At 37.8% G+C, this 13,899-nt stretch overlaps 1 protein-coding gene across 1 annotated transcript; it reads left to right on the top strand.

The window, feature by feature from the left end:
• Positions 1–9,352: 9,352 nt before the first annotated feature.
• On the top strand, positions 9,353–11,493 carry LOC109163811 (lichenase-like). The gene is made up of 2 exons (XM_019312521.1): positions 9,353–9,510; positions 10,510–11,493. Exons 1-2 carry the CDS (start codon positions 9,456–9,458, stop codon positions 11,478–11,480), a joined length of 1,026 nt encoding a protein of 341 aa, XP_019168066.1. The 5' UTR covers positions 9,353–9,455; the 3' UTR covers positions 11,481–11,493.
• Positions 11,494–13,899: the final 2,406 nt, after the last annotated feature.

The raw sequence follows: 13,899 nt of genomic DNA, 5'->3' as shown, positions 1-13,899 counted from the left end.
CAGGTCCAGATGCTTTGACAAATACTGTCTTATCTTTGGAGTTACTTCCAGTGAAGCCCAAACCAAATTTTGCAGAAGATTTCCTGCCGGAATCAAGAATCTTATCAAGTGTTGAAGTGGTATCCATCATTTGGATTTGTCGTTTGTAGGTGCTGAGCTCCTGTTTCAATGTCTGTACTTCTTGCTGGAGTTTTTCTTCTCGGTCGGCTGCCTCCTTCAGTAGTACATTGCCAGTTTGTACTTTATTTTGTAGTTTTTCTTCTCGGTCAACTGCTTCTTTAAGTAGAACATTCATATCTGCTACTTGAGTTTGATATACTTTACTAGCATTGGTTACAATCTCTATCGCACTAGCTAATTTGCAGTTTACTTTTCGTAGGGCTTCCCATTTGGATACAACTTATTAAACTCAGCTTCAAAGATAAAGTATTTAGTTCCAAGTCTTCTGCGGAGACATATTCACCACCCTTTGAGTCAGCTTCTTCAACGGATTCTGAACAGCCAATAACACGTGCCGTAAATGCAACAAAGTTACCCGAGATTTGTTCAACATCCGATCCAGTTGTTTCAATGCCAGGCTCGTCATCACTCCAGGTAATGGCGGACATAGATTTTTTGCGTCGAAGGTAGGTAGCACACTCAGCTTGTACATGTCCAAAGCCCTCGCACTCATAACACTTGATTCCTTTATTGTTGGATCTTTCTTTGGACTGTCCTGGACGCGAGACAGACTGTTTGAAGTTTGATACCCCTGTTCTAGGCGCAGTTTTGAACGACGTTGCTCCCTTTTGTGAATTTCTGTTGTGTGTGTTTTTGGATACCTGTTTCAAAATTTTGGAAAACTGTTTAGTCAAGAACGCAACTGTATCATCACTAGTTTCATCTGAATCGGATACAACATTATTTTCTTCAGCGGCAAAAGCTATATTTTTTTGTTTTTTCGTTTTTGTGTGATCAGTTAAAATTTCCATTTCATAGGTTCTAAGATTTCTCATTAATTGAGTAACAGTTTTGTTCTCCCAGCCGTCGTGTTCCTGAATAGCCGTGACTTTCATTCTGAACCTCGGGGGTAAGGATCTCAGTATTTTCTTAACAAGCTTTGCTTGCGAGAATGGTTCACCAAGGACCATTGCACGATTCGCCAGTTCCTGTACGCGTGTGTGAAAGTCGATGACTGTCTCATCCTCATTCATGCGAAGTTCTTCGAATTATGACTAGACCAGTTGCAGCTTTGACAGTTTTACCGATGTAGTTCCTTCGTAAGTAGACTCAAGAGCCTCCCACGCACCTTTAGCCGAAGGAATACCTGCAACAATTGAAAATTGACTTTCATGCATAAGAGAATAAATTGTATCTAAAGCCTTATCATATTGTTTCCAGCATTGGTCATCTCTGTTTGAATCCACTCAGTCTCAGGCTTAGCTACTTCTGTTCCATCAGTGCTTGAACTGGGTTTATTGGGATGTGTCCAACCTGACACCACAGACCGCCATACGGCTTCACCTTGAGCTTTTAGATGCGTACAGGTGCGAGCCTTCTAATATGCGTAGTTGTCGTCGGTCAACTGGGGAATGGCTTTAGTTCGATCCATTCTGCAACACTTAACTCCCCGTGAGATCAAACAAATAAGCAATAAACATGGAAAAAAAAAAGAGCCGCTGAAGAGATAAGTTCAAGAGGCACGGATTCGCCAGATCGATAGACTAATAGATTTAGTCTACAGGCTCTGATACCAATTGAAATTGCACCGTGACACTTGAAAAACAAAAGCAATGTGTTTTTACTCATTAATTAAGTTATGCACCAGTTTCGTTAATTAATTAAACTCGTTTAAGCAAGTGCAAATAATAACTGCAGAAAGCATAAAGTAATTTAAAACACAAAGAAATTGTTACGCAGTTCGGAGCTCCTTCTCCTACGTCTGCGGGGCAACCCACGTCTGCCCAATCTACTATAGATGTTCACCAAAAGGAGTATTACAAGAGGTGAATATAGATGGCCTCCAGCCTTTACCACTACCACTCTTTCTAACACCTATCCAGGACTGACACACGAATACCCGAACAATCTTCACAAGATACTTCAGCAGTACCACGTACTAGTCATGTAGTACAGATTAAATATTCTTAAAGATTAAAAATGGAACATATAAAAATATGAAGCTTTGTAAATAAGATGTGTGCTCAGAATCTTAATCTTCAAAAATCAGCCATGTCTTCTTTCGAACATCACCCTTTTATAGCAGATGTTGAGCCTTGTTTGTGATCCTTAATCATAGCCTTTACTTGGTTCGAATAATTCATAGCCACACATTTTTGTCTCTTTGAAAGCTTCATGCGCTAACTTCATATACCATTGCATACTATCCACTCACTTTGACATCACATGGTCCAAAACAATTCTAACAAATCTAATTAACTATTTAATTAAAACTAATAAAATCACTTACAAAATAAAATAGCAAATAAGGTTTTACCATGTAAATAATTTTTACATTTACACTACACGCTAGTGATAACCTCAATTCTCTTTGCATGCTGTCGAATAGACATATTGGACACTCTTCCTATCACGCCCGGCCGTTTAGTTCAAGTTTTGTATAATGGTAATTGACTACTTCACGAAGTGGGTCGAAGCCGAGTCCTAGTAATCATTATTAAGTTCTAGTGCTGGAGATTTTTTTAGAAAATTGTGGCCTACTAATTTGGATTACATGAGCACTTGATTACTGATAATACTAATTACATTTGTATTAAAGAGTTGTGAGTTTTACTAAACGATTTGACTTGAACACAGAGGATTGTGTTGGCCTGGTCCCAAATGTAATGGATAGAGATGAAAGTCTAGAAGAGGAGTGGGGGGTGGGGGTTGAATAGACTTTCACTAAAAAAAAAAAAACTTAATAGCTAGCTTTTTTTTTTTTAATAATAATAAAGATAGAGTGTAATTATCAGTTGTTTAGCTGACAAATGCGTTACGGAATAATTTATTGTATGTAGCAAGGTTTTCGGGACATAGACGTTTTGAAGTGAGTTGAGTGTCATCAGTTGATTTTGTGAGAAAGTGAGTTGTATAAAAGCGATAAATGAACTGTAAAGTAAACTTAAGAAATAAAGTAAGTTCAAGAGAGAGAATTTTTAAGTTGTTCAGCAACCCCGCCTACATCCACTCTTCTCCTTAAACTCCAAGGAGGTTTCACTATGTACTTTTATCGCTAAAATACAAAGTGATCCAAGCACAGATTATCCACTAAGTACTATGATTGCAAGTAATGTTCCTTCGATTCGGCTATGCCCACCAAATCTTCAACACTTGATCTCACTCTAAGGATTGTCCACCAAGTCTCCTCGAGCAAGATCTCCACCACGACAATAAGATTGCAATGGAGGTAGTTTGTTTTCAGATGTTGGACTGGAAGCTTCAGAGATATTGGATATTGCTATGATGCTCATGTTCTTCCTTCAAACTTTTAAGCACAATAGCTTGAACGCTTTTTCACCTTTCTTAGATTTCCTTGCACCTTGCTTTTCACTTCATGCCTCTATTTTTCGTATCTTATCTTCTCTGAGCTTCGAAGCCCTCTATTTATAGGATAGAGGTGGGGGCAAGTTAGTAAAATAACCTTGATTGGAATATGTGCATTGCGGCCTATTTTGACAGGTGTCCATGCTGCCAAAAACTCCATGATTGTACATTTATACGTCATTGTCTTGTTGGTAACAACCTAGGCATTTTCTCAAGTGTTGTGCCAATTCAAATTTGGATATGCTGCTCTTTGTCTTGATCTGACCATGTTTCTCTTCGTCTTGATTTTGGAATCTTCCTCTATTTCTATATTGGTATGTAGCTTCTTTACTGCTAGGTCTCGACTGATTATCTTCTTTCATGTTTGTTGCTTAGATCTCGACTGATTATCTGCCTTCAAGTCTGTCGCTTCGCTACATTCAGTTGATCTGCCTTCCTTTAGTTGATCTTCCTTCTTCAAGTCCTTCCTTACTTAGATTCTTTTAGTTGGAGCTATGTCTTGGCTCCTTCAGATCAGTTGTTCTTCTCCCTTCTGATATGTTGCTTCATTCTTCTTACTTCATCTGCTGATCTTTACTACAGCTGGTTTATGTATTGGCTAGTCTACCGCTTCAACTGTTACAATCATAGTCCTGATACAGTACTTCTAAGTCCTAGTGACATCATCAAAATCTAAATACATTTATTCCTAACAATTTTCCATTTTTTGATGATGTCAAACCTATATGTTATCAAGACTGAGATTTCAAATGAATATCTTTTATAAATATTTGAATAATATTTAACAGTTGATTACAAAAGTTGAATCCTCAATTGATTTACATTCTTTTATCAACTGTTTTACAGTAGACCTATATTAAGACCTATTCTAAGTCTTTAGTCTTCAGCTGCTTCCGACTCTACTTCTTCTTAAAACCTTCCAGCTACTACAACTTAGCTACAGGCCGGTAAGCTTCCTTTTCTCGCTAGTTTTACTTCGCTTGCACGGCTGCAAAGCTAGAAATCTTATCCCTTATTTTCTGCTTCTACATTACATTAAAAAGTTGTTGCTGCCGTTACTAAGGTGAGGACGAAATATGTTTAGCATTATAGCACCCTCCAGTGGCTTAACACCTCTTCTTCTAACTTCTCCCAGACATCTTCCTTGGATTCTAGCCATATCTTCACCTTTTCCCCCTTTTTGCTGTCATCATGGAGATGGACTAGCAAGGTTGATGTCCCTCCTTAGCTTATAGCTCCCAAGCTGTTGATTTTGCTGCTTGTTTAGCTTCAACATATCCCTTTTCTGACCCATTCTGTACATTATCAAGTAACATCTCACTGACGATGCACGTAGGGTGGTGCAACAGGTGCGAAGTTAGAAGGTGCAGCTATGTTCCGCGATCCTTCTACTTGTAACATCAGCCCCAAAGGTAATTGGCTGTTAGAGAGCTTTGTTCATTGTGAATCATGTTTCCAACAGCTTCACCATTTAAGCACATGAGTTCCTCTCACGCCATTATTCAGTTGGCTCGGTAAAAGACTCATGTAAGGGCTGTCAGAGGAAGTTTCCTACTTTGAACCCTTTCCTCTGTTTCACGCTACCTATAGTGTGGCATAATTTAGATGTTAGACAACTTGGCTTCTCCTTACGAAGATCTCCTTCTTTCTTCTGGCAGGGAGGCTATGCATGCATTTTAGATTGCTAGCCTTCTAGTTTATGACATAACTGGCAGAGAGCCTTAGGTACTCCGTCCTTTCCTACAAAAATTCCTTTTTGCACAACCAAGACAGTGGCTCATTAGCCTTGGGATATTAGAAACCTTCTAGGGTGAGTCAGTCTGGTTTTCCAGTGGATGGACCTTGCTGTCTTTCTCCGTGGGTTTCTTGATCTTCTTCGTCATTATGTCGTCATTCACCACTTTTGGAGTAACGGTGAACTCCTCTTTGTGAATTCGTCGTCGCTCACCGTCCAACAGTGAGCTCTTCATTTACTATCATTGCACGATAATGAACTCCTTAAGATTCTTCTAGTGTTTTTCTGAAACAGAGAAAATGAAGAGCAAGACTGAACTTGCAATAGAGAAATGTTTGTATTCTAAGATCCTCAATGGGGTTCCTTAAATAGGAAGAAGAGGAAATAATTACCTAGAGAGAGAAACTCGTTAATGCAAGTTGTCGTTTTGAGCTTTTCGAGACAGTTTCACCATTTCAATTACTGTATTTTCGCACGATTGATTTGATCGTCCTTAAGTTTTGCCTCTTCGGTTACTGTCATGTTATTTCCCAAAGGATTTGGACAGACGTGCATTGATGTCTTTTTACGAACCGTCAGCCCACGATCTCTGCAAAAAGATTTCACTTACGGATCTGTCGACACGTGGATGGTTTGGATATTTTCTTATTCCAGGGTTGAAACGTCGTTGTCTCTTCTTCAGGTGATTCAACTACTTCATCAAACTTTTATCTTTCGTTGATTTTTCCAATCGCTTGGATTGTCCAACATCATCAAAGTTTCATGTTTTACTGGTGAAATTTCTTTCTTTTCTAATTTATTTCTTCTGACAATCTTATGACTGCTATTTTTCTTGAAGACTTCAGCAGTTATCATTTAGCTTAGTTGAAGAGCATAGGGAAACCTCTTTAATTCGCAAAAAAAAAAAAAATGTTGATTCAAAGCCTTCCCAATATGTAAAGGTACCTTCCAAAGAGTGGTTGAAGTCTCCAAGACTGTCTGGAACGTTTCTTGAACCCTAGAGTCAAAAAGTCCCTCAAAAGGGTTAAAAATGCTACTTAAATAGATTCTAGAAAACTATCATGTGTGATGATTTCTTCCCATGTTTTTTTTTTTTTTTTTTTCATGTTTTGGGCGGAATATTTGAAAACTTTGAATACAAAAGTCATAGAGGACTCTTTTACTTTTCCATGCACACTTAATTAAACCACCTCAATTGAACTTCATATATGAAAGAGATATGTCCAAAATACTATTAGTATGTCACTAGGTTAGCATCAAAATGTATTGACCATTTTAACCATGATTTGTCTCGAATCTTTTAAAACTCTTAACATGAAAGTTTTAAATGATTTTCATAACTTTCCATGGACACTTGAATCATCTCAATTATATTTTTATGAAAGAGACATGGCAAATGTACTCCATGTCACAAATTACATATCATGTCATATTTGCTAAGGAATTCGTCAAAATCAAATATTAATGAATTGAACACCATATTCCACCAAACTAAATGAGATACAAGCAAAATCATTATAAATATGATATTAGAAATAGTTGAAATTAAGCAATTATCAAATATTCAAAACCTTTGAAAATAAAAGTTGTAAAGGGTTGTCTTAGCTTTTTTGGGGACACTTGAGTCGCTTATATTAGGCTTCATATGAAAGAGCTATAGGCCCTGTTTGGTAAAATAGTTAGGGAAAATTATTGTGTGGACTATGGTTCACACAATGTTATGTGAACCATAATAAACAGTACATTTTTAATATACTAAATGTACATTATTTTTGTACTGAATGTACATTATACAATAAAATGTACACGCAAAACAAAAATAATGTACATCCCCTGAATACAATGTACATTATTTTTGTACTGAATGTACATTAGTTTACAGTAGACAAAATATGATCCACACAATAATGATTGCTAGCTTATAGGCCAATTTTGTTTTTTTTTTTGTTTTTTTTTGTTTTTTTTTTTTTTTTTTTTTTTTTTTTTTTTTTTTTTACAAAGGAAGGGGATACCCTATACAATCTAGGCCTACAACGAGGCTTAAACCTTAGACCTCCCACATAAGGGAGCAACCGGATACCAGTGGACTACAAGCCACTCGGTATTATTTAACCACTATTAGTTGTTTGAATTAGTTTAAAAATCAATATAAGTGTTTGGTTAATTAGCTTTTTATACTCCAAAATGCTAAAATTCTAAAAGCTACTTAAAACAACTTTTTTAATTAGCTTTTTGAGAAAATAAATTATACCAAATAGTTATCAGCTAACAGCTAATTTACCAAACACATTTCTACAATCAGCTAATGTTATCAACTAGTTAAACCATCTAATTAACCCAATCAACTAAACAACTAACAGCTATCAGCTAACAACCATTTACCAAACAGGGCCATAACTAAAATATTATCAGCATGTTGCAGGACTGTGTCCCTGAATGCATCAAAATTTATCCTCATTTTTTGTTTTTTTTTTTTTTGTTTTGTTTTTTAACCTTGGTTTGTCCAAAATCTCTAAAAACTCCAAACATAAAATTTGTAGAGGATTGTCATAGGTTTCGATGAAAACTTGAATCACTTCAATTGGATTATATATGAGAGAGATATGATAAAAGTGCTCTTCACATATCGCAAGGTCGTGTTCCTGCCGTGTTAGATTCTTCTCAATTTTCTGGTGTTGATTTGTCTAAAATTTTTGAAAACTTGGAACATGAAAGTTGTAAAGGATCCTCTTAGCTTTACAATGACACTTGAATTGCCTCAATTAAACTTCGTATGAAAGAGATATGAGAAATTAAAATTACTCTCTACATGTAACAAATTGCATATTATATCATAATTGCTAAGAAATTCCTAAAATCAAATATTAGAAATAAGTGCAATTAAGCCCTTGTCATTTAATTTCCAGCGATAACTAGGGGTGTTCAATTGGTTAACCGAACTGTTTTAATCGAACCGAATTAATCGAAATTTTTTTCCTTTAACCGTTAACCGAACCGAAGTTTGCTCTACCGAATTCGCCGAACTGAAATTTTTTTCGGTTAATCGGTCGGTTAACCGATTAACCGAACTTTTTAAAGCTAAAATTTAAAATTCTAAAAATAACACCTAAAATAATAAATCTAATTAAAATAAAATACATATCATAATAAATTCATAACAAAATATACAAAAACATTAATTAGAAACTCCAAACATCCATAACTTCAAATTAGTATTTATATTTATATTATTATTTATATATATATTAAAAACTTCGATTAGCCGTTCGGTTAATTCGGTTAACCGACTTTTCGAACCGAATTTACCGTTAACTGAAGTTTTAAAATTCCTTTAACCATTAACCGAACCGAAAAAATTCGGTTCGAAAACGGTTAACCGAACTTTGCCGGTTCGGTCGGTTAACCGAAAATTATCCGAAGTTTGCACACCCCTAGCAATAACAACGTCTGCTAGGGAACCAAGAAGAAGGCGCAACGCATGTGATTTATTTTAGACTTAGGCTGTGTTTAGAAACCCGGAAAATGATTTCTGGAATGATTGTGTTGATCAATCGATGACTAGAAAAGGCCGAAAACCAATAGATTGGGTCATTGATATACTCGCCGCTGATCAACCCACCTTTGAGGCTTTGACCCATATGTGCTTATCCCTAGCAGATAGGATTAATCTAGAATTCGTCAAATATATAGTGTGTGGTTGTTTAATTCATACATATAACCAAAACTGCAATTAACATATTGATTAAAATAGCCTCATCGTCAAATGACCCACAAATGAAGAGATTAGCAGTTGCTAAGTCGCTCTAAATGAGTATAAAATAATACAACTTGTTGAAGACTTTGTCACAAGTTGGTAGGGTAGGAAAGAAAATAATTTTATAACGTTCGGAAAGAAACACCATTTCTATAGTTTTCACCAATTCATAGAACATATATAGTAGGAAATGTTCGTAAGTTGAACGAGTACAAGACAAAATGGTCTTCCTAGACTAAGAGTGGCAACTTTAAATAAAACTATAAATTAAACAGACATCGTCAACTTATTATTCTCGATGATCAGCTATAAAAAGGACTTGCAGAACTGTTTTTGCCATATCCACTTCTCACTTCTCACTTCTCACAGTTTTAGTTGTTGTGCCCTCTCGGCCTCTCCCCAACTCCTTCCAAGTTCTCACACACTACACAAGTTTCGGAAATGGCTGCAATGTTTCTTCTGGGTTTTTTGATGGCTGTCCTTATTGAAATTGCAGGTTTATTATTTTCTCTCTTTAATCTACATTTTATCTCCCATTCTACAACATGATAAGTAGTTTTTTTCAACTTGAAATAGTTCACGACTTCATGCATATTGTTTACCAATTTGAATATTAACTAAAAATGTGCTTATCTAATTTGAACTTAATGTTTATCATCTAATGTGTAGAATTAGATTATGGGAGTGTGTGGTAAATATTTGTTAGCTGATTGGATTAGTGAGTTTTTGACTAGCTAGTTGATAAGCTAACTATGTTACCATCTCATCCATCTTTCTAAGTTGATGAATAGCTGGAAAATAAGGTGGAAAAGAAAAATAAAAAATTTAGTGATATTTTGATAATTATCATAAAATGTAACCTGCAACCGACAAATTTTGAAAGTGCATACAATAATAACTATTAATGCACTCAAGTTCGTTGCACTAATAACCAATTCGGGTGTGTTCCTACAAATTTGGGGTGCACGGTTAATTATCAACAGATGCACCCTCAAATTTTTTCATACACGTTTAAAATTTGTAATATTTATAAAATTATCATGACATTTTTCTTCTAATTCGAGCCATTGATCATCCCAATATAATTGACGAATTATATGATATATTATTCTGCACTTTTTTTTACAAGAAGCATGGTTGTCGCTCAAACTTATCCCTATATAAATATTCATCCCATTGAAATAAAATGTGTATTACTTTAAATAGTGTGACTCTCCTATGAGACAGTCCCACGGATCCTTGGTCGAGTTAAGATAGAAATGTAATACTTATATTACAAAATGTAATACTCTATATTAATTAGGAATAGAGTGTTTGTTACTTAAAAGTTAGATAAATTATATTGTAATAATTTTGAGAAAAAATATAATACATTTAAATCAAAATATATAATAAACAATTTATTGTTGATTAGTATTACATTTTTCAAATATATTTCGTTTTTATCTTGACCGGACCATGAGACGAGTAACCTAACATTTTGTATGTATATCAGGTGCAAATGAATCAATAGGCATTTGCTACGGAACGTTAGGCAACGACCTGGCACCGCCGCCGGAAGTGATCCAACTCTACAAAACCATAAACATCACAAAAATGAGGCTTTACAACCCCAACGCCGCCGCATTGCAAGCGCTCAGAGGCTCCAACATACAACTCACCTTAGGAGTGCCCAACGAAGACCTCATGCGCCTCGCCTCCGACCGTTCCGCCGCGTACCAATGGGTGCAAGAAAACGTCCGGAGTTACTGGCCGGAGGTGCGGTTCCGCTACATCGCCGTCGGCAACGAGATCAGCCCTTCGAAGCGCGAAACGGCTTCGGTCGCCGACTACGTCCTCCCGGCGATCAGGAACATCCACGCCGCGGTTTCCTCAGCGGGATTGCAAAACGACGTCAAGGTTTCCACCTCCGTAGACATGACGCTGTTGAGCCACTCGTTTCCGCCGTCCGAGGGGCGTTTCCGCGACGATTTGGGGGCGTACGTTAAACCCATCGTGGAGTTTCTGGCGAACACCAACTCGCCGTTGCTGGTTAACATATACCCTTACTTCACCCATACCCAAAACCCGGCGGACGTTTCTCTTCCCTACGCTTTGTTCACTTCGCCGTCCGTGGAAGTTTGGGACGGCGAGTTTGGGTACCGGAACCTCTTTGATGCAATGCTGGATGCCACATACGCCGCTGTGTCGCGGGCGGGAGGGGCAAATGTGGAAATTGTGGTATCGGAGAGTGGGTGGCCGTCGGCCGGTGGGTTAGCCGCTACGCCGGAGAATGCTTTCACGTATACCAAGAATTTAATCCGGCATGTCAAAGGTGGCACTCCCAGGAGGCCTAACAAAGCTATTGAGATCTACTTGTTTGCCATGTTTGATGAAAATAGTAAGCCTGGACCAGAGCTCGAGAGACATTTTGGTCTGTTTTCTCCAAACAAGAAGGCCAAATATCCAATCGATTTTAGTGCTTGAAGTTGAAGATATTGTTTATACAAATTAAACTAAATTTAAAAAAATGTATATGAATTTGCATGTAATGATATTCATTTTATTTGTAGGCATTTAAAATGATTATTAATGATAATGTTTGGCAGCCATGATCTTTTCTTTTGGTCACATTTTTTTATTTTTTATTTTTTGGATCAATAGGGAAGGGGGACATCCAAATACATACAGACTAGTTAAACATTTGACGCCAAGATGGAGCGCCCCCAAAGTCTTCCTCAAGAACTCAGACAAGGCGGCTCGGAGGATCATCAATGACACATGGTCCGGGGTGGGTAATCGCCATTCTTGCTAGAACATCAGCAGCCATATTTTGCTCTCTCGCAATCCACACGAGCTGCCATTGCCCAACACCACTCAACTCCTTTCTGCAGGCGTGAAGAATATTGTCTACAACACTGTACAGCTTCTTGTTCTAGCTCGTTGATGGCATCCACAATGACTTTGGAGTCATTTTCGAAGATAGTTTTCCTACTATTGATGTGTTTGGCCAACAGGATGGCTTTAAGAAAGGCCCATGCTTCCGCTGCATTCGGTGAACAGATTCTGGTGTTGTACATATAACCTTTTATCCATCTACCATCACAGTCCCTAGCCACTCCGTCGCAACTTGCTCTGTTGTTCTGAAGGGTGGAACTACCATTGAAGTTGATTTTGATCCACTCAGGGAGCGGCTTTGTCCACTTAAGCTAGTGCCATGATCTGGACATATCCAATGAATTCGGTCCACTTGTCTTTGCGAAGGCATATTTGATCTCCGACACTTGTATTTGTAGCCAATGTACCTTGAATCTCAAATTAGCCCTACATTTGTTGAAAACCCACTCGTTCCTCCACTTCCAAAGCCACCAAACAACCACAGTGAAGGTAGTACTTCAGTTTTGCTTCCGGGCATTGTTGTAGAATCCCCTAATTCTAGAGTCTAACCAATCATTAAATCCCAGATGTTGAGTTTCCGGAAGCATACCTAGAAAAATCGCATTCCAAACTTCCGTTGCTCTGGGACATTCCCTAAGAATGTGCTTAGTGAATTCCACAGCATTGGAGCAGAATTCGCAAGCGTTGAGACTAGCCAAACCTTGTTTACATCTGTTTTCATTTGTCATCAACCTATCGTGTCTTGCCAGCCATAAGAAGGTGTGTATACAGCTCGGGACCTTCAGTCTCCATAAGTTGCTCCAACCCGGTGAAGCTGGCAAATTCTCTGAATTGGTAATCATCCTATATGCTGAATTGAAAAAGAACATACCAGAACTGTCCTTCCCCCAGCTGACACCATCCTCTTGCAAATCCACATCACATAGAATAAAGGCTGTCAAACGGCCTTTAATGTCATTAGGCAGGAGATCCTCTAGGAGAGTCCATTTCCAACCAGAACCAGCCTCATAGTAACTTGCCACATTAGCATAAAGCTCCGGCAAAGGGAGGGGCATAGGTAGAAGCTCAGCCAACGGGCGATGACCAATCCAAGTGTCTAGCCAAAATAGTGTATTCCTCCCATTTCTTACCTGTTTGCGGATACCTTGTGTAAGTGTGGTAGAGGCTTTCAGTATTCCTTTCCAAGCATTCGAACTTTTGGGTCTATCCTGCCATGTTTGGGGATCATTGTTGAAATTAGTGTACTTTGCATTCATAATTTTGACCCATAGGCACTCTTCTATGTATGTAACCTCCATCCAAGCTTAGTTAGGAACGCTTGGTTCAACACCCCCAGTTTTTGAATTCCCAAACCACCCAATTCTTTATCTTGAGTCACAGTATCCCAGGCCACTAAATTGCATCTCCTGTGCGCATCAGACGTGCCCCATATGAAGTCTCGAATCATTCTTTCCAATTGTGAGATGACCCCTGTGGGAAAACAAGTAGTCTGCATAGAATAGGTGTAACACCCCGAAATTTTGAAACTTTTAAAACTTATATAACAAAGGTAATTTCTCATTAAGTCCCAAAAGTAAACATAAGAGTACGGGGTGCTATGCCACACCTGAGTTAGAGAGCTCAGGTGCACAGGAAAACTAACTAAAATCCTCAAAGTAAAGTCAGTACATAAGCATGGCACGCAGGCCGAAAAGGGGAAACTAACTACTCTACGCTTCAAGTCTCTAGCGCGCTCTGGTGTTTACTCATCTGTGCCTGAAAGCCAAATATATCTGTTCAGCGAGAGATGCTGGTAACCCACTCCAACGCGTTCAAATATATTATAGATAGATATATATAGATATACGAAAATCATTTTGAAGCAGGAAGATATATACTTAAGAGACTCTAGTTTTAAAACTAGGAATAGACTCAGCAAATGGGGTAAGCACACTGTCAATAACAACAGTTAAGGAGAATCACCATAAAGATTACGCAACTAAGGTCACAGTCTATTTCCACATCAATC

Source organism: Ipomoea nil, unplaced genomic scaffold, assembly GCF_001879475.1.
Source record: "Ipomoea nil cultivar Tokyo-kokei standard unplaced genomic scaffold, Asagao_1.1 scaffold3043, whole genome shotgun sequence".
Classification (NCBI taxonomy): Eukaryota; Viridiplantae; Streptophyta; class Magnoliopsida; order Solanales; family Convolvulaceae; genus Ipomoea; species Ipomoea nil.
Note: the sequence above shows the minus strand (reverse complement) of the source record. Positions and strands in the feature narration are given on the sequence as shown.

What these genes read in the sequence shown, in the direction of transcription:
- LOC109163811 (XM_019312521.1), top strand. Translation starts at nt 9,456, where the DNA reads ATGGCTGCAATGTTTCTTCTGGGTTTTTTGATGGCTGTCCTTATTGAA. An exon ending in TGTCCTTATTGAAATTGCAG is followed by an intron (nt 9,511 to 10,509) that starts GTTTATTATTTT and finishes TATGTATATCAG; the next exon opens with GTGCAAATGAATCAATAGGC.